The sequence below is a fragment of the Amblyomma maculatum genome, chromosome 4 (assembly GCF_055883805.1).
Source record: "Amblyomma maculatum isolate TAMU_Amacu chromosome 4, ASM5588380v1, whole genome shotgun sequence".
NCBI lineage: Eukaryota > Metazoa > Arthropoda > Arachnida > Ixodida > Ixodidae > Amblyomma > Amblyomma maculatum.
Genome location: NC_139347.1, coordinates 149,456,827 through 149,478,539, shown reverse-complemented (window position 1 = coordinate 149,478,539; position 21,713 = coordinate 149,456,827). Strand labels below are relative to the sequence as shown.

The 21,713-nt window shown below is 45.7% G+C and overlaps 1 protein-coding gene across 20 annotated transcripts in view; it reads left to right on the top strand.

Annotated features, from left to right (window-relative positions):
- The window catches only part of LOC146193288 (uncharacterized), a 114,609-nt gene that overhangs the window by 37,347 nt on the left and 55,549 nt on the right, over positions 1-21,713 (top strand). For 8 of the 20 annotated variants that reach the window (XR_014706807.1, XR_014706812.1, XR_014706809.1 and 5 more), the window contains one exon: positions 5,710-5,770. The exons of 3 other annotated variants lie outside the window; for them this stretch is intronic. Coding sequence is in view for 8 of the 17 variants with exons in the window: in XM_084602643.1 (XP_084458769.1) it covers positions 5,710-5,770 (61 nt within the window). In the remaining 9 variants the exon portion in view is untranslated. Of the gene's footprint in view, positions 1-5,709; positions 5,859-9,518; positions 9,650-21,713 lie in introns of those variants that run through there. 9 more of the 20 variants (XM_084602640.1, XM_084602641.1, XM_084602645.1 and 6 more) reach the window with 3 other exon arrangements.

The following is a 21,713-nucleotide window of genomic DNA, read 5'->3' as shown; positions in this document are numbered from 1 at the left end:
TGCATAGTTTTGTAATGCTCACATCATAGGGAATAGTACAATATAATTTGTAAATGATGAGAAAGAATACCTTATAAGAAGCTGCGCTGAACTATTACAATGACGTCATGGTGACAGTAAACTTCTTTTTGATGGTTTCTTGAAGTTCCTTTTTTTTCTTCTTCTTGTTGGTTATGGTCCCGTCTCCTTGCTTCGTCGAAAGAATCGCAAAGGGCCGAATTAAATTAACGAACTCATTTAATTAAGATAATGGGTTGGTTAGATAAACAAGCGCGGCAAAGTCGAAATAAAGAACAAATAAGACACTCAGTTGGGTCGCCCTCCGGCTTAGGACAGTCCGTCGTCTTAACCGAGAGTGCAGGAGAACGTCCGTCTTCTCCCTCGCTCGGGCCGCAACTCTCCGGGCGAGACCCCCCGCCCCTCAAGAAAGACATAAAACAGACAACCCGCACACGCAGGGATACTTCCCACTGTAAAAAAAACAAGAAAAAGGTCTCCCTTCCCTGGGTACGGGCGCCGCTCCACCCGCGCGTCTCGCAGGCAGGCTGCCCGAAACGGGAGGAAACACACAAACACACACAAAAGGAAAACCTGAGTAAACCTGCAGTATTGACGATCTTACAGTGACCATCAACGTGTTGATTGTCGCGCTACTTGTGTATGCTGTATACAATGATGTCTAATGACAGTGCAGGTGGCTTACAGGTCAAGGCAATCAGCTAAAGCGCCTTGCCAACATGACTCGAATAGTTAAAGAACTCTGTTCTGCTTTAAGGGCATCTCATCTTTCACAGTCAAGTTGCATCAGGCTGAAAAATCTCATATAACTGCATGGTCGGTTACACCAAACCCATATGTATTATCCCTTACACAAAATCGTGGCAGTGCTGTGACAGATGAAAAAAGAATCAGAAAGAAGAATTTTCATAAAAAATATCAAATGCTATAAAATGTGAATATTTATTCGTATTTTTGAAATTAAAAGGTAAGCCAATTAGAAACAAAATATACTTTTCCTATGTACCTTCTCAGTCTGATTTAAAAACCCGATGAGCTGTTTCTCACGCTAAAACAGACATATATGAAAAAGTAAATGACACCATTATGTTTCTCTACATTATGGCTCTATTTCACCACATATAACGATGACGTTTTTTGCTTCTTTGAATAATTATTTTAGATTGCCATGCAACAATCAAATATAGGTTCCTACATACGCTGAACTCATGCATTGCAGAGAAGCTTTAATTGGTTTCCTTAGCAAAAATCAAAGTAAACAGTACATCTACGTCTTTTCGTATGCTCTACCATGGGACAGCACAATTATGCAATGCCAGTAACAGAACATTGTGTGAATACCTGGAATCAGAAATTGCGCATAAGAAGAAATTTATGTGCGCGAAAATGTCGCATGAAAAAAAGGAACAGAATGAAATCATTACACATTTCCTGAAGGCTATTTCGCATGTATGTGAACACGCTTGCTGTTTCAGCAGCTACGCTGAAAATAAAAGTATTCCAAGTGATTGCAGCAACTCAAGCGCGAGGAACGACGACGTTCCAACAAGTGTGAAATATTTATCTGCACTGCTGCAAGTTGAGGGGAAATTTTCTCAATTGCCGTGAACTGGACGCTATTGCCTTGCCTCATTAAAAATGCTTGTCACTGCTATCTTGAAATAACGACAGATTGACAATGTGCGCATCAGATGGCAGACGGCATGATAAAAGTGGCTAAAGATTGGAGCATCAATATTACCAAGCACGAAAGGTTAAATTCTTACCACTCGGTCAGCTCTGCTTTTCGCATGACGGCGAGCTTCAAATTGCGCAAAAACGTTTGTTATTAACATGTTTTGCTAGCTTTTTGTCTAATACTCTCTTCCTTGCCGAACAAAAATAAACACGCACATAGACTACACAAACCTCTGATCGTTATGCAACAAAAAGAAATTAGCGGTGGCTTAGCTCTGGTTAAGCCTGAGTGATTGCGAAAGCAATACCTCCTTGGCTGCGCTTGGCTCTGCTGGCGGTTTGGCAAAGCTTCGCTTTTTGTGCTACTAAAGGATTTACTCTGGACACAGCATGATTTCTATTGTTTCTTTATTCCAGTGGGGCACGCTTTGGTGGTCCGTAAAGTAGTAACTCTTGGTCTGAACACTGGCTCGCTCACTGAACTTGTAGAACGCCACCCGGCTCGCCATTCTGCGGCATAGGGGCGTTTCTTAGCCAACCGCTCTTGCCTTTCTTCGTCTGTCTCCTCGCCCCGGCACCGGCGTTTGCGCGCAGCACGTCGCTCCAGCGACGCCTTTTACAACTCCTCAGACATGACTAAGCGGTGCGCGCCTGCAGCGCCCCGTTTCTCCTCTCCTAGCGAGCGCCCTCACGCGGCGGACCGAGGCGGCCGTCACGTGGTAGCCGCCGCGCCGAGCGAAGGAACGACTACGGCCTGAAAAGACGAGTTGGAGCCACTGCTCTCCTCTGGTCGTGACGTCACGTTGTCACGTGGTAGCCGGAGCGAAGGAACGACCTCCACCGACGGAAGAAAAGTGCTAGCAGTATTGCTTTCGCAATAAAAGGGAAAAAGAAATGTGTTACTCAGAAATAGCGCCATGCAGGCCGGTTGTCTGTAGCACGCTAGAGCTGCCACGGGTGTGTCAGATGTGACTTATCCTTCCGCAGACAAGAACCACTTCAGATAGGCTGAGTTGAATTGTGCGACCATCAATGTTACTATACGATGCAGTCACGACACGAAGATGCGCTCTTTAACACCAAGAACACTATAATTTTTGAATTACAAAAGGACCGGGGGGGGCCGAAGACCCAGCCTGCGCGTGTTTTTTTGGTCTAATACCCAACGATACGAGGAGTCAAGGAAGGCCTCGGCGTTTGAGCGGGAAAGTCCACTTCACTTTCTATCTAGACCCTCAGGCAGCGGCATACAAGTCCGATCGTGAGCCAGGAGCAGGAGCAGATGCATGGGTCCCGACGCGCCTTTCCCACCGCCTACCACCTCCACGCATAAACATGCATCATTCGGAGGCACAGTGGGAGGCCACTCTGCTATGCTCTGATCTAGAGACCCAGCATAGGCTGGTAACTCAGGCAAGAGCGGCAGCCCAGGCCACTGGGGTCTTGAAATGAAGACTCCACTCACTGCCCACCCCGTTTTTTTTTCTTTTGTTTCTTTTTCTTTTTGAAATAAAGTTTTCTCTATCTCTCTTTCCCAACGGCTCCTCAAGCCGCGCACATGTGCCCAGAAAACCTGTCAACGCTAGCGAAGGCGAAACTAGGAGGGGGGGGGGGGGGGGGGGGGGTCGGCAATTACAGGATGAACACACAGCCCTACACACAATACATTCATTTTCTTGCAGAAAGAAGCAATTCTACCATTTTTATGCAAGAAGTTTGGCAGGTCGGCCAAACCTATGTGGCCAGTCTATTGGTGGCTAGGCTAGCTTGATATAAGGCGAAGTGCTGTACAAGAAACGGATTCGAAATCTGCTGCAACATCATCGATGAAAAAGCCAAAATGAACAAAAATTATCAAAATTGCAGCGGATAATTGCTTCACATTCTTCGTTCCATAAATGCCTTGCTTACAAGTAAAACACATCACAAAATGCAATAATGTCTGTAAGAGCATATCAATAAAAATTGCGCAACAATGAAACGAGTGACTGAAAAACCGAGATAGACTTCATCACTGTCGCCAGGTTTTTAACGAAATATTTCATCAACGAGCGCAGGGCTATATGTTGTTATATCTTGTGACGTACACTGTTGCCTAGCATTTTGGCACTTTAGTGGTCCGGTGGATCACTCTTCATGCCTAAACGTGCAAAGCATGAATGACGGCAGTAAAGAAAACTCTTGTTAACTAGAGTTAAGTAGAACGTTAAGTTCAGTAGCTGACAACCGACTGACTATTGCTGTCATGTACTGCGTGCACAGTACGCGTTGTTCCGAAGTTCAACTCAATTAAGAATGATACTCCATTATGATATACACGACTAGGAGCGCCAAGTTGCAGTCCATTTTGTATTGCAGTGTATGTCGGTACGGCGGATTAAAAGTGCAATATCAATTTCGATGCCCACCTGTATGCAAGGGTCGGCTGATATCGGTAAAACGCGAGACAATTGGTCCAATGTCACCAAATTCTGAAAACGACTCTTCCGATATCTAGAGAGCAGTGGGAAATCGGGGCCATTATTTACCAATTTATAAATACTGCTAGTCCAATGTCGGGAGAATGCAGGACGAAGTGCAGTAATGCTACCAGTTTCTAAAAGCGGCTAGTCCGATATCGGTAGTACACAAGATAAATTTGGCCCAATACTGCCATTAATTGAAAATGACTTTACCAACATTGTGGAAACACGTAAATCTTGGTCCAATATTACGCGTTCTGTAATGGCAAACCTCCTGTTGGAGAATAGTTGGAAATACTGCAGCAATGTAGGAACCTCATCTGCCGATGTATTCTCAATATTGGATTACTTTCTTGTGCTGTCTGGGTCTGCTGTTTGGAGAAGGCCTAACAGCGACTGACGCAATAGGGGAGAGTCCGTATTCGAGGGTGTGCTGGCGATACACGGCTACTCAGTCTGGAGTGACATGAGCTTTTACAGCACCAGCCGGTGACGACCGTGACGACTGCAACCGTGATAAGGGACTGTCTCTCATTAATGGCATCTGTGAGGCCGCTCGGCCTTCTCATTGGCTAATATGCGCTACGCGACGAAACACTGTCTCTTTTGCGGCTCGTGTTTAAAGACGGAACGTGACAGAGAGAGAGGGAGAGCAGAATGCGGACCATAACCAACGAAATCCGTGATTGCAAGCAAAAGTCGTAGCCATGAAAAATTGATAATCATTTTTCTTTCCGCGTAATGTAACGACTTGGAAAATGGTAGCTTACCTGAAGCAATGCAGAAATAAATCCACAATATCCTAACATTTTTTCGTATTTCAAAAGAAGCAAAACTTAGTGGTTAAATTCGGGTTATCGTCAAAGCACCATGCAGGCGGGCAACCATCTTGTTTGGTTTCGTTTGCATGGCGCACGTTTACAGGCCGATACCGTCGATCGGCAGTCGTTCACCGGCTTTTTTTCATATCAGCTAATACAACCTGTTGGCTAAAGCACTCGCATTCGATGGAACAGCCCGATTCAATTGAGTGGCCACAGAAGATTCGTATTGCGGTCAAAAAAATCACATACCGAGACCTTAGGTCGCCATCTTAGCTGGGTAATGCGCCGCCTTTTGCTAGTGCAAATTTTTATTACCATTTCATTAGTTTCCATGAATGGAACAGAGATCAGAGCAACCATTTGCGCTGATGAACAGCATTTATTCTATAATTTCCACTGCTCATGTGACTAGCGACTTCCGCGCAAAACGCCCACGTCAATCCGTAATTATGCGACATGCGTCATTAAATGATAGAAAACACGTTTCACGCAGGAGAAGCTTTCTCACAATGATCACTTCACAATTTATTCAATGATGATTTGCGGGGCAGAAACACACGCGCCTTTCAGGGCAAAAATACGAAGAGAAAGAAACTTAATCATTGCTCTTGTGATCTGTTTCTAGGCGGCCAAACACTTATTCAACTTAAAGGATTTTCTCTGATGTTTGCACGCTATTACATTTGTTGGTTCAATTGTTCCAATGCTGGTCCTTTCTATTTTTCTAGAGGAGGATTTCGAGTCATTCGCCCTGGCTTCGTCAGGACTCACAATCAGTGCCTGAGATCGGTATGGCAATTGGATCACACTGTTTTTAGAAGCATGCATCTAATAGTGCGAGAAAGAAAGTGAATTACCGAATTGAGCATAATACCAGGCAAGTACACTTGCTGTTTTTAAGCAGGTTCCTTTTTTTATTGAAGAGACCTAAGCTTCATTACATACGAGCAAATAGGCCATTGAAAAGACAGAAATGTTTTGAAAGTAATTAAAATGTGCTTTAATTTACCTGATCTTCAAGCCCGGTAAAGATTAGTACGGGCCCGTATAAATATGCTCGAGAAAACTATCCCAGCCCTTGTGGGGGTTCTCACGAAGCTCAGGCTTTGCTCTCAGAGCTGCGAACGACGCCGCTAGCACGGGCCACAGCCGAGGCTGTGTAGAACTACACACCCAGGCACAGCCAGTGGGCCAACCTGTTTATTGGGAGCGCCCAACATTCATCCTCGGTCGTAGCAGCAACCGCGCGCTACAGCATCGCGACATAGTCTCCCGGCTGCAGCAATGTCTGTCAAGATGAGAGGGCAGGGGGAAGGACAGAGACAGGGCTTGCTAAGCCAGTTTTTTGCCCCCACCCTTTCAGCTACATTTCCGGGGAAGAAGTTCAAGAGGAGAAAAATGAGGGCTCCGCGTGAAATAGAGAGAGAGGGAGAAATACTGAACCAGGGTCTTTCACCTTGCAGCCGCGAAAGTATCTCAGCAACCTCGAATGGTCCCACCTACCTGAGCGCACAACCCGTCGCGATCTCGCGGTCACGACGCTGTGGCTCCTGTCACAAATTTGCAGTACCACGGCTCCCAGTTACATCGCACCGGCGGCCATATATTCACGCTCCCTTTCCGAGTGGCATCTGGCTGCTCGTGTACTGACCCGCCGAAGGCGATTGACCTCAACGCATATCCATGCGACGCCGCTCCTGTAAACTTGGCTCTTGACTCTACCTAGCCGCTGAACTTTGAACCTTCGCTCAGTTTGCTTCAGCAGCGCTCTGAACCGCATTCTTCGTCTTAGAGACTACGCGATTTTAGCCAACGGGCAAAACAGACTTACTGCATCTGCGGTTCTGGGCGGAGGTCAACAAATTGGCAGTTTACCGTGAGCTGGACCGACGGGACGGTTTCCCGAAAGGGTGTAAAAGATAGCGTCAGCAACTGGCAGTAGCTTGGTGAGTTCAGGATGTCTGCGAGAATGTCTCATTCGACGGATCACACCTGCGGTTGCACTCGGGGCGTATTGTAATGGCGGTTTGAATTCTCTGTCATCGGGCTAGGCTTCGTATATTGGACAAGATCTCCCAGCTGACTTCGGAGACTTACTGCGTGGAATTCTAACATTCCTTCGTGAGCTAGCCTCTTCAACTTGAGTTTACCCCCACCCTATCCGTTACAGCGCCGGGGGAAGGAAGCCGGGAAGGGGAAGATGAGTTGAACCCTGTGTAAAAGAAAGAGATTGTTCGTTGCGACATGCGGCGAGGGGAATGTTGTATCCCACACTAAATTCTAAACATTGGGAACTCACCTAGACGAATAATGGTAGTGGGAAATACCTAATGAATTGAAGTGATGCGGCACTTCACTAAGGAACGTCAGTGGACACTGCGCTACCTTGAGAGTGCTGTATGTAGAGTTCGAGCCTTTCTACCTCGGCAAGTTTGTTCAACGATGATTATGGTACATTTAACGGCAATTAAGCGCACTAAGTTTTACCGAGGTAGAGTTAAAGCTTCGGACACCAGAAAACATGGTGCCGATACCGTCTTTGGACGGCAAATCGTGGGCATGTCTCTGGTTGGTGATATTAGGCAGGTGATGTTTCCATGCCGCTCAATGGCCGTCACGTTGAGTAAAATCACGTAACCACGTGACATAGACACCTAGGCACAGGCTGTCACCTCAAGCATTTGACTTGGCCGGCTGAGGTAGTAATATCGCACCCTTGTGGACCATTTAAAGTCGATTGAGGCAGGGAGCGTCTAGATGACGAAGACACGTTCCTGCAGATTGAGTAAAACGCTGTTTTATATCTAATCTGGCAGTCTCGCATATTGTCGTAGCTAACTAACACATAGTATAAACGCAAATAGAAAAGATTAGAAGAAATTAGTTGCGAAGTAATATAGATGATAATGAGTGTTTACGTAGTGGACACCAATTCGAGGTTCAGGCAGTAAAGAACAAATTAGCAAATAGAGCCTGAGGATCAATGCTGCGAATAATAGGAAATCAGCTAGGATGCTCAGAGCGTGGAAAAACAGAAGTTCTCGAGCTCCGATGGCTCCTACAAGTGACTGCTATCACGACATCTCCCTCAACCCTCAGAACGCCTTCTCGTTTCATCAGTTCATCAATAGTCACTGTGAGGTTATGATCACTTGGACGTCGTTTCATACGCTATGCTGGCTGGTGACAAAAAGGACGGCTCACGTGTTCACACTCTTGGTGCATGTTTTCACTTATTATATCGCGTGCATTACTTGCATATGACAGCAGCAAAGAAAATATTTCAGGCACGTTTTATTGCTAAATGTATGGTTCATTACGATTATTTTATACTTTTCAATTTGCGAGCTCAATGCCACTTAACCAAAAATTTCAATTTAATGCATCTCTATCTGACATTTAGCACTACGTGCGTGCGATCAGCTGGGGGTGGAATTATTTCAAGTGAACAATTACAGGGGGACAGATCCTCCCAATGCAGCATGTTCTGATGGACGACGCCCGCAGCTTGAATGAAGCGATGGCTCTTAAATGTCTTTTCGAAGTCCTATGATAATAGCTGTGAACCTTCGTGTGCAGCAGAGAAGCGATGAATACTTGCGTGCTTCTACACTTCCGCTGCAATACGAATTGAATTGATGTACATGTTTGCTCCTTTTTTGATTATGTTCCTGGCTCACACTCGAACTTTCGATACTTAATTGGCAGCTCAGTGTTCCAGTTGAAAAAAAAAATTTAGTTCAGTGTATGTCTCGTCGACACAACCCCCCCCCCCCCCCCCCCAGCCCGTGAATATCCATAGGATGACATTTCGAGAGAAATGAGCGACGCACTGCCTCTGCACAGGCTCATCAAAAAGCGCGTCAGGAGCTTCACTAATATTACGGACCAAAGAGGCCTGGTTGAGTCCAATACACCTACATATGCAACCGCTTTCTAACAATCTAACAGTTCTATAAGCCGGGGAAAGCAGGGAACTTGCTCTTCGACTATGAACGTGAAGCCTGCACTCAGCCATCGCTGACGTTAGTAGTCGTCAAGCTCGTCCTATTTTATACGATAGCATTTTCGGTAGGCAAAAAACGCTTTGAACCACAACGCCGGCAGAACTGAAGGCCGTCACAGCTCAAGCCGATGGTCGATGCTGCCAGCCACCGCGTCTACTGACGCGTTTGAAGAAAGGACGTTGCAGACGTGGCTCGAGCTTGTCGCCTGCGGCCTCCTACTTGATATACGTCTGCAAACGCTGTGGCTTTTCATGGGTACAAAAGTGTGTTTAAAAACTCAAACGCAGTTTAAAATTTTATTGTGTTGCTGAAAGAGGCAAAGTAGCATTTAACATTTTCACCTTACCCATTCACTGTAGTGTGGAGAGGGCCACAGCAATCGTTTTGAAATTAACTGATGTAATATAGGCCAGCAAATATAGCGCAGGGACTGAATAAGGACAAGCAAGGACACACACGAGCGCTAATTTTCAAAAGTTTGTTATGAAACACAGGACGGTAAATGTAGACGGCGTGGCAATGCATTGCGCATGCACATGAGAAAAACAATTTTTAATTGTTTCTCATGCAATTTTGTTATTATTTATACAAACCAACAGACGGTTTCGCAATGCACAAGTCAACTAAGCTATATATGGCTTCAGCTTCGATTATTTCATGGGTAAGTTTGCTGTTCCTGTCGATAACTTTGCAAGCCTCAGGTAAACGATTTTCACAGTTTCTGCAGTGCACGTAAAGAAAACCACCGCATTTTCTTTATTTGTAGCGGTGTTCGCGAAGGCGTTCATTAAGGCACCTTCCACTCTGACGCATATATTTCTTATCGCATGTCAATACAATGCTGTACACAATTGATTTATCACATCCAGTGAGCTTTGTTATATGCCTTGTAGTACAACCATCCCTCTACGCAGGGACAAGCCTTGTCAACTTGCAGAGCCACTGCAGCTTTTCACTAGCGGAAAATGACTTTTACACTCGGCCCATTGTCGAATCTTTTCTAACCGATGTGACAAACGGAGAATGTATGGAATAATACCAACTGTTTGCTTATTTAATGAAAAAGAACGTGGGACATCTAGAGGGCAATTATCTGCTTCTGGAGGATTTCGGCAGTACTTGCAAGGACGTGCATAGGAAACTCTGGGTCAGTTAGCCTCTGCATTTGTTTGCCAAATCTTTCGGCCATTGGCTGAGGGCAGGATTTTTTATGGCGTTGGAGAGGAATAACTTTGGAATTCCCCTCTTGACAAGTTTGGAGTGCGCAGAATCATACGAGAGTAATGGATTGTTGGCTCGTTGCTGATATTCTCAGTAAATCTGGTCATCCTGGAATAAAACGTTGATATCAAGGAACCGGACACTGTCCCGTGATGGAAACTAATGCGTAATATTTAGAGGCGTGAAGTCTCTGTGGAAGAAACTCAGATTTAGTGTCAGGAGATTATTAGGAACCAGAATCTCAGCCAATGACGATTAAATGCAAGACTCTATACATAGCCCATGTTTCAGCAGATATGGCGACCCGTCGTAATGAATAAAAGTGCACTTGATACAAATAAATTAATCGTCCCACAACTCACTACTAGACGTACCGGAAGCATTCTGGAAGTGAATGACTCCATATTTGGCAATGCAGGTTTGAACACAAGAAAGCAAATTAGCCCCTGCGACAATAAATAAAACAAATCCCTAATATCTATAGAGACAGCTCTTAAATCCTGGAGTGATGGAGACACTACGTAAGTTATGACAGCATTGGAGTTTTTGACTAGGAAAGATCGTCGATTTATAACAGGCTAAGTTCTTCTTGATGGAAAAGAGCAATGCACCATTGCCACGTGTCACTAGCACAGACAGTCGCCCTAAATGTAACTCCCCCCCCCCCCCCCCTTGTCCATAATAACACTAAACAAGACATCAAGGTGATCTCTTTAGGACAATTATATGCTCTTTAATACTCTTCGTAGCTGCCGCCTGTTACAAAGCTGTTTTGATTTCGATTTCAGCTTAGAAATAAACCGCTGTACATCAGTTTCGAAAGCATTAGCGACTGCTTCCAGGAATTTAGCATTGAACAGCTCGTGGGACGTGACAGTGAAACCGCCCTCTTTGTCTGTAGGCAGCACACAAAGGTCGTGGTCCATCGAAACCGGAGCAACGCTTTGAACAGATACGTTTGACACTGGGGCTTTTCCTGCATCAATGTCCCCACACCAGAAACAGCATGATGAATCATCTGCCAGAGGCACAGCAAGACACTTGTCGTACAAACGAAAGCAGATCCTGCGCAGTCCTGTTCTCGTCCACGGCAAACTTTGGACCCGGTGACAGCACCTGGGGCGTTTCCTGCGGTAGGTTCACATGTTCGAAGAGGTGGACGGGACACTTTGTAGCCGGAGCTTTCCGCGGAAGACGATTGCGAATGTGCTTGAGCTGAAGCGGCCGAAGGAACTCTGCAGTGCGATTAGTCAGGGCAGACAGCTCACGAAGCTGCTTCTTGGCAGTCTGAGGGACCACGCCAGTGCTAACCTGTAACTCCAGGAGTCCCCTATGCAACCGTTCGAGCCGGAGCCATACAGACGTTTCAATCATGCAAATGCGGGAGCCATAGCCTATTGAAGGGATGAAATCTCCAAACGAGGCTCGAATGTCATCAGTAGGATATTTTGGCGCATGCAGAAAGGCACCTTGCTTTGAAGATTGCACTGGTAATCGAGGGCACTGTCACCGTAGGGGCACGTGAAACAAAGAGAACAGCTCGATGTACTAGAAAAGTGGCAGTTTATGCTAGGGGGTAACACATGCCAACAAAAATAATGCAGGGTACGAACATGGACGAAAAAGTCACAGATGAGCGCTAACTTGCAACAGGTTATTATGGAACGAATTAAATCTATTAAAGTGAGAAGTTGAGCTTGTGGGTAACACATGTAAAATAAATAGCGCCGGGACAAAACAAGGACAAAAAAGGTCACACACGAGCGCTAACTACTAACAGTTTATTATGAAACTCAAGACGGTAAATATATACGGCGTGGCAATGCATTGCACACGCACAGGAGGACAGCCCAATTTGCAATAGTTTCTTATGTAATTCAGTTCTTTTTGAGGTAAACCAACCGTCGATTTCGCGGTGCACAAGTAACCTAAGATATCTATAATTTATATTCAATTTCTTCGTTGGAAGTTACCACTCGTGTGTGTTCTTGGTTGTCCTTGTTCTGTCTCTGCGCTACTCCTGTTCACATGTGCTAAGTTGCTGGGCCGTTGTGGAGGAGAGGAGCACTCCAAAACAGCCGGCTCGCTTCTTCTGTTTGTCTTTTCTATCAAATTGTTAACTTTGTTGTCAGGGTTTTTTAATGAGGACCCGTCCGGGCACCCGTTGAACTTGAAATACGCGAGGAAATGTTATTTGACCGGGAGTTCGGGGCTGAGACCTTGTGAGGTGCTGTTCGGACCGTGCGACAGCATAGGCATCACGGCGCCAGACGCGGGAATTATGACTTTCGGGGAAAACAACTTACGCCGCATCTGCCGCTCGTACCACTTAAGGGGCCTGCAAATGTGCACGCCGCAATGACCCCTGGCCTGTGCGACCGGAGGAGTGTGCTGGTTGCTGTTGTAGCCGCGTGGGAAACCCATTGTCGTCTTACGGGTAGCACACATTGTTTCAGTTTCAAAGACAGATCCGTACAAGTCAGGCGTGCCGGCGACGCGGAGACTGCGGAGAGCGAACCGCATCATCGTTTAACCTGTCAGCTCAGACCAATAACGGGCGAAGGTTTATGACTTCCCTGCTCAGCGCATTACCGATGGGACGGCACCGACGTAACCGTAAGCTGTCAAAAAAAAAAACACGAAAACGGATGATCGCTCGGGAAGCGCGACGTTTACACACAAGCGGTGTCGTGTCTCTGGCTGCGCGAGCCGGGGGTGCCGTTTTTAATGCGATGCCGTCGTAGTATTCGAGCGGAAAGGCGTGCACCGCGTCGTCGAGCTGTTGACTCTCGCGTGAACATAAATATCCCCGCGGCGCTCTGGCCGAGCCCGCCAAGACGCGGGAGAACAGTAGGGCACATCGGGTGCTGTCGGTTCTAAAGTTGGCGGAAACATCGCCGCAGCACACCGCGCTCGTGTTGATGAGCGTGGTAGCAATAACTTATCTTCTTTTTCCCGCTCTGCTTACGGCCAGCGGGGTCCGGACACTACCCTCGTATTTCTTGCTGCCCTGTGTGCCCTTGCACGCGTATGCATTGCTGGTGAAAGTGAAAGTGACGTTCATGTGTATTTGCTAATTTGTTTTGTCTCGCCGATGACTTTGAGAGAGTATCTGTGCATCGTCTCCACAGGGGGAAAGGGCGAACAATTACTGGGAGGCACGCGGTGCTCGCGAGGGACCAACCTCGGAGGTACCGGTGTTGCATTGGCAATTTAAAATGTGGCTTTGTCATTCTGATTGGCTCGAAGAGGCTCTTTTCCTCCGATTGGCCACGGGGTTCATCACCAGGAAGTTGAAAATGTATACTTAAGATGGGTGTTTGGGCTCGAAAAGGAAGAGACGGAGACAGACTGACTGCCGACTTACGAATGGGGGCTGGAAGCCGCGAACTGTGTTCGCGATGTTCGCGAAAGCAAAATGTGTTTTTGACTCTTTCAATAAAGTACCCGTTGCGCTCGAAATGTCCCATCCGTTTCCTGCAACGTGTCCCCGGATCAAAGGACCATCTGGAACATCACATCATCCATATATATAAGAAAATTAACTACATGTGTTACCAACAAGCCGAAACTGCCACGTTACTAGAATTCGTTTCTAGCACATTGAGCTCTTTTGTTCTTGTTTCACGTGATCCTAAGACAACAGTGGCTTTCATTGCAAGTGCCATCTGCAAAGCAAGGTCCGTTTCCTTCTGCATGCGCCACAAGATTCTACCTGACGACGTGCGTGCTTTGTTTGTTATTTCCTCTCTTATAATGGCCGTTCTTCCCAGATTTGCAAGATTCAAACGTGTGAATGTCTCAGGCTTGCACGGTTGCATAGGTGGCTCCTGGATTTGCAGGTCATCACCGGCGTGGGCCCTTTAACTTGCAGCTTCTTTAACCGTCAGTACTCACTGATCACACAGCAGAGTTCATTTGTCAGCTTCAGCTCAAGCAGCTTCGTGATCTTCTTCCCCGAAAGTGTCCGGCTACAAAAAAGCGCCGTCCACCTCCTGGAACTTGAGCCTACCACAGGAAATGATCCAGGTACCATCATGAGGTCCAAATTTTGCTGTGGACAAGAACAGGAGTGCGCCGGTACTGCTGTCGCTTGTAGGACGTTAGCCGTGCCTCTAGCAGACCATTTCTCACGCTCTGTTTCCGAGTGTGTGGAGGCTTGGATCCATAAAAAAAACCACAATGTCAAACGTATCCGTTCAACGCATTGCTCCGGTTTTGATTGACCACTAGCTTTGTGTGCGCCCTGCAGACAAAAGAGGGCGGTTTAGGGTCAAGTCCAACGGGCTGTTCAATGCTAGATTCCTGGAAGCAAACGCTAATGCTTTCGAAACTCACTTGAGGCGGTCTATTTCTGAGCTGAAATCTAAATTAAAAAGTCTTTGTAATAGGCTGCAGCAACAGAGTACTAAAGGACATATAATCGTCCAAACGAGATCACCTTGACATATTCTTCAAGGTTAAAATGCACAAGCTGAAAGCTGCTTTTAGAGCGATTGTCTCTGAGCATGACACGCGCATAAGTGGATTGCTCTTTTCCTTGAAGAAAAGCTTAGCTTGTTACATACGACGATTCCTTCCTAGTCAAGGACTCCATTGCTATCATAACTTACGCAGAATCTTCACCGCTGCATAGTTTGAGAGCTTTCTCTGTAGATATTAATGATTTGTTTTATTCATTGTCGAAAGCTAATTTGCTTTCTTGTGTTCAAAATTGCATTGGGAAGTTCAGATTCATTCCCTTTCGGTATGATTCGGTTACGTTTATTGCGGCTTTTTGGAAATTTTAAGTCTTTACCTCAAGCTTACTTGTATTCATTGATATGGGTCGACATATCTGCAGAAAAATAGGATATGCCCACGGTCTTGCATAGCCCCCGCGCTTAGCGTTCGACACGTGGCCAAACTTGACAAAGCGCTTTGCAGCCACCTTGCCGACTTAAAAGTAACTGACTTTTGCAGATTCATATTGACGACTACTTAATATTCATTGACTGTGATTAAGGTTCCTCTGAGTCACTTGCCACTAACGCACTAAATTTCGTACGCACAGGCTTCACGCCTCCAGTTACTACGAATGAATTGCCATCAGGGGATAGTGTCCAGTTTCTTGATATCAACCATTTATTTCACGACAACCAGATTTACTGGAAATATCAGCCACGAGCTAACAAGCCATTGCACACGAATGATTCTGCGCTGTCCAAACTTCTGAAGAAGGGATTGGCAAATGTATGCCTCTCCAATGTTATAAAAAAGTCTCATCGTGACCTAACGGCAGCAAGTTTTGCCGAATAAGTAAATAGCTGCTAACCGATGTCGGATTTTATGCATATCCTTGCAAGTATTGCCGAAATCCTTCTGAGGCAGAACTGTTCCCCTCTAGATGTCTCACCTCCTCTTTCAGTAAATGAGCACAAAGTTGCTTTTATTCCTTTAATTCATGGCTTGTCCTATCGCTTTATAAAGATTAGACAACGGCGAATACAAAAGTCGGTTCTCAGCTATTGAAAAGCTGCAGTGACTCTGTAAGTTGACAAGGCCTGGCCCTGCGTAGAGGGATGGTTGTACACGAGGCATATAAGAAAGTTCACTGAAAGTGCGGAATCAATTGCGTACAGCATTCCATTTACATGCGGTAAGAAATATATCGGTCAGAGTGGAAGGGGCCTTAATGAACGTCTTCGAGAACATCGCTTCAATATAAAGAAAACAAACGGTGATTTTCTTGATGTGCACTGCACAAAATTTGAAGATTGTGTACCTGTTTGAGGCTTGCAAGGTCATCAACAAGAACCCTGCCAAACTTACCCATGAAATAATCGAAGCTGATGATTGGTGACTTCCGCATCGCTAAACCGTCTGTTGGTTTGTCTAAAAAAATACTAAACTACCTGAGAAACTGATGAAACTTGTTTTGTCCTCCTGCGCCCGCTCAATGCATTTCCTTGCCGTGTATATTTATCTCCCAGCTTTTCATAATAAACTGTTGGAAGTTAGCGCTTGTCTGTGTCAGGGCTTTTCCTTGCTCTGTTCCTGAACTATATTGTTGACAGGTGTTACCATCAAGCCCGAACTTCCAATTTAATAGATATCATATAGGAGATCACGTGGACCCACTGCGCTGCCGCGCGCGCAAGCATTGTTTTCCAAGCTTCTCTAAAACTGTTGGTCAGAAATAAAATTCACGCACCGGATTGGCTTGTAATTATTATGCGCATACGCGCTTTGTTTAGGCAACACCCAACGTCCTTGGCTTATTGCGCAAAGCATAGCTCTTGTACACTCATAAACTTGACACCAGCATCTTAACAGCCACTAGGTAAGCACTATAACCGAAAGTGCATGAAGCTCTGCAGAAAGTGGTATTTTATCTCCCACTGAGATGACATAACAACGCTATAATATGTATTATAGCAGTATCTCACCCGATGAAAACCATTCGGCACGTAACTCAAGGTGCTTCCTTGGCGTAAGGCCCGCAGGATGTCGACTATGAAGCGGTGCTATGCAGTATCATAAGAAAATGTCATAGCCTTTGGTGTACATGGTAGTCCTATCGAAGACGATTACCGCGAGTGCAGCGAAACATTGCAATACCCGCATCGTAGATTTTTGTCCCCTACAACATTGGTGGATGAGGGTAATGTTTTATCTACAGTGATATTCAAGGAATTGTTTGGCATCGCCACTGAAACGGGGAAATCAGCATCGCTGTAAAAACCTTTGATAAGTGCGTAGTGAATGCGAAGCCATAAGTAAACAGTTGTGTCTGCTGAGCATTTTATTGCGTGTGCAATTTAAGCGTGGTCACGTAGGTTATTTGCAAAGTGTTTTATTTTCATTTGATACAGATTGTATCATGTAAAAAAAATTAGCTGTCTCGTATTATTGGTTCCAGTGTTGCAAATGCAAAAGTAGGAAAACCGTGACAGGAAGAACCAACTCAAATAGCTAAATTCATTATTTTCATCAAACGGAAATGTGTACACATTTTATTTTGTATCTCGCCTGCAAAAAACGTAATTAATATTCTTACGACAAAAGAGTAAATGTTCTTTTTAACAATAAAGTAGAAGCGGCACAAGGTGAGGCCTACTAGCTCCAAAACACCACCGCTTCTTCCGTCTCTTATGTCTTCTGTCTGCCACACAACACCCCTACGTTGTCAGTAGCGTTACATTTTCCCCTGCTCAGCAGAAGCCCTCTGGGCATGTTCGTAAGTCGTGCGAGGCAAATGCGGCTTTAAACTGGCGACGTGTCATAGTTAAATTTTTGCAGACCTTCTACACGACGCGGTCAAGTGGGCTATTTCATAAGTTGAATCACTCATCCATTGGACTACTACATATGGCTCATGATAGTGGGCCAAGTGTTTTTTATTTAGGCCGCACCGCCGAATTCGACACCACAGCCAGACGAGATAACATATAGAGTATGTGACACGCCGTTGACTGGCATCATATCGTGCTTTGGAGCGTTCCTGCGAAGTACCAAACCATAAGCGGGCGATTCTTCGATCTACTTTGGCAAGGCAGAGGGTCTCTGCCAACCAGGGATTTTCGCAGCTTAAGTAGGGCGGGATCGCATCCAGGGAATAGCGTGGTGGCCTGGCATTTATGCCAGGCGGTACGTGTCGTAAGATTGCCGAGAACAGCAGGAAAAGCGACACTTCATGCGCCGTAGCAGATGGCATAGCGGCAGTTTCACAGTACCGTGTGAGGTAGTCCACGCAGACTAGAATCCCTCACTTTCAATCCAAGTACTTCGGAAACGGATCTAGGAGATCGATACCTACTTTATGGTATAGAGTTGTCTGAGTCTTCACAGGGAGCCAGATGGAGCTGTGGTGGAACGTTTTTGGCGTTGACATTGCTTGCAACTGGTAACGTATTGTTCAATCGTCGAGCACATTCTGGCTCAGTAAAATCGTTCTTGATCACGGTGGAGTGTACGAACAGATCCTAGATGCGCAGAAGTCGGATCATCATGCACGATATGCAATACGTAAGAGTAAAGCGTCTTGGGAACCACGAGTAGTTGTCGCTGGCCGACAGGAGAGGAGCTCTTTTTCCATAGAAGGCCGTCACGCACACAAAAATGGCTTCTAGCACCGAGTGGGCTACGGGAAAGAGGGGCTGCAAGCCCTTGTTTATTTCCTGTTCTGTTTTAAAAACTTTCGGGTTGGGGAAGGCCGGCTCGAGGGCCGATTTAAAATTGTCGAAATCAGCATTGTCGGATTTCACTGCAGCCACTGGCATCCTAAAAAGACAATTTGCGCATGAATGATGCCTCCCGAGCTTGACAACTATGTCAAAATTATATTCTTGTAACCGGAGGGCCCAGCGTGCGAGGCAATCACATGAGTTTCGAAGGGTCTGCAGCCAAGAGAATGAATGATGGTTGGTTACGATAGTGAACGACCGTCCGTACAAATATGAACGGAAGCGCTGTGGATCGAAAATGGTAGCAAGGCATTCCTGCTCGTTGATTATATAATTTCGCTCTGGTTTGCTCAGGATACGGCGTGGGTACGCAATAACATGCTCTCGTTCATCGTGTGGCAGGACAAGGACTGCATCGATACCGATTCCACTACCGTTCGTGTGAATTTCCGCTGATGCAGCAGGAAGAAAGAGACGGAGAATGGGTTTAGATATTAAAACAAATTTCAGGGGACAAAATGACGCGTTGTACGGGGCTGTCCGCTCAAATGTGGCGTTTTTGTTCAGGAGGTATGTCAACGGGTAGGCAAGGTCATTAAAGCGACGTATAAAGCGTCTAAAATTGGAACACAATCCGAAAGAAACTGCAGAGCTCCTTCACTGTCTGCGGGGGTTCAAATGACTCAACAGCTGTAGTTTTCTGGGCATCCGCATAACACAATCATCATTGACAAAATGTCCTAGCACCCGAGCTTTGTTCTCTCTAATGTGGTACTTTACCGAGTTCAGAATCAGGGCGGCGTTGTAAAAACCGTTCAAGACGTGGACTAGATGGTCGCTGTACTCTTGGAAATATTTCCCAAATACGACGACGTCGTCAAGATAGCAAAGGCAAATTTCCTATTTCAACCGCGCAGAACTCTGTCAGTGAATAATTCAAATGTAGCAGGCGCATTGCACAGTCAGAATGGCATAACAATAAACTCGAAGAGGCCACCTGACTTTACAAAGGCAGTGTTTCTCTTATCCGCAGGGTCCACTCGAATTTGCTAGCAGCCAGACCTGAGGTCGATGCAAGAAAAGTAGAACAAACCAGAGAGGCATTCGAGAGCATAACGTGTGGGGAGGTGACAGACGTTCTTTTTCGTAACAGAATCGAGACGTGGATAATTCACTGAAACTCTCCACTTACCGTTTTCTTGAACACGAGAATGATAGCAGCTGCGCAAAACCTGTATGACTCCTTATCGCCTTCTAGTGTAGGATGTCCTTCACTTGCTCATGAATGAGCTTTCGCCCATGTGGGGACACGCGAGAGGGGTTTTGAAGGATGCGACGAGCAGAAACAGTGTCAATGGTATGATGTGTTCGAGAGACAGGGCTAGAGTTTGGTCCATATTTTTTTTCAGAAAAGTCAAACATAGGCGAAATGGGTAGAGAATAGCTACATAAGTACAGCGTTGCGGTGAGCTTAGATAAGTGCTGATCATGTTGAAGAGTGAAGATTCATAAGCGGCAGAAACTACGGGAGCAGTCGTAGCATCTGTGTCCGAAGTAACGACGTGGGACGAATTTGGTTCATAAGAGGGAAGATTCAACTCAATCGGGAATCCTGCAGGCTCACACGATGTGTTCAGTGTCGACAACGAGGGCTATCCTAGTGCACTGAGATCATTCAGTGAGGAATAATATTTTTCTTGAGACATGCTGAGTGAACTGGCCGCAGCAGTGCAATAATTGCGGTCTGGTTAGTTTAGCGGAGCGGAGACTGGGAAGACCATGGCAGAGAAGGATGGAACTACTGTGTCCTCGGTAACACGAATAGCTGTTTCTTGGTTATGGCAGCTTTAAAAAACACTGGGCTGGTGAGCACCGTCATTATAAACCTCTTCTCCTCGGCAGTTTCAGAAACCCCGTTCCTAATACGATGCCATGCGTATAGTGGAGTAGCACAAGTTTGGCTTGAAACATTCCACCATCCATAGACACCTGAGCAATACGCTCACCAAGAGGCCGCAAAGCCGCTCTACTAATACCATAAAACGTTGAAGCATAATCGTACTCAAACATCGCTTTGCATTTTAACAAGCGCGGCAACTTATTACTCATCACAGACACAGTCACACCCGTATCCACCAAAGCTAATGTACACACACCATCAATGAACACATGAAATTCGCTTTTGAGACCTACAGTTTAATAAGTGATATTGGTGCACAGCACATTTCCAGTACATGATTGTTGGGTACTGTTGGAGGAGCTATGCGGTTATATCGCAGCGGCAGTCTTCTGCGGCAGAACCTGGCGATATGGCATTCGATGCCACAGCGGTAGGAGATCGGTGCTGAAAGCACAAAATGCCGCTGGTGATAAGGGCCAGGATCAGCAGGACGCGTCGTAGTTGTGGCTGAATGCTCGTACTGCACAAAAATTCTAGTAGGTCGGATTGTAAGTCCGGATTGGACATTACAATATTTCAAACACATAAGAAGGCATGTTTCCTCTAGTGGCTGGAGTCTTTAGACTACGAATATGTTAAATCTCTGGATACTGTGCCCGCCTCCTGTAGGTGCAAATTTAAAAACCGCAGGTACTTTCACTTGCAAATTCAACTTTCTGCTTGAACTTGTGCTGACGATTCTCACAGCGATTGGCCACTCATAAGGTCGGCTCTAGCTGGAATTCCAGCCCGGCTGTCGACGAACCCATTCTGCCAGTACCGACCGTTTGGATTACATTTGGGAAGAGTTCGACATTTGAGGAGTATTTACTCTTGGCTGCCAATGCAGTCGAAAAACTAAGATGGGATTCCATATCAAATTTAACATATCCTGTTAGAAGTACATAACGTTTAGTAGGCTGAACGCGCGCCTAACCGCTGCGTTAAAAGAAAACAGGATTTGAATTAAATGAGAAAATTCGGAGAGCCCGGAGAATATTTCTTAGAAGGAGTGATGCACTACATTACTTCGCTTAAGAATGAAGCCGTTTTCCCACTACTGTTCCAGCTGACAGTAGTGTTCGTCCATAGCACTTTAAAGTCAACATTGTTTTCTGGACACTTCAGATCCTAGAACAAGTTTTCATTATATATTTGACAGATTCATCGGATAACATGCTCGGCATCAGCCGATTCGAAAATTGCCATGCACCTTACCTAGCATTACCTAATACATCAATTACAAGCCTATTGGACATATTTGTGTTTGTGAAGCCTTGAGATTTCAGTGACGGGATGCAATAAAATCGACATCCTCTTGCAATAATAGAAATACCTGAAAATAAGTTGCACTATTCTAACAAAATTGTAGGACCACAAAAACCAGCAAGACAAACGCC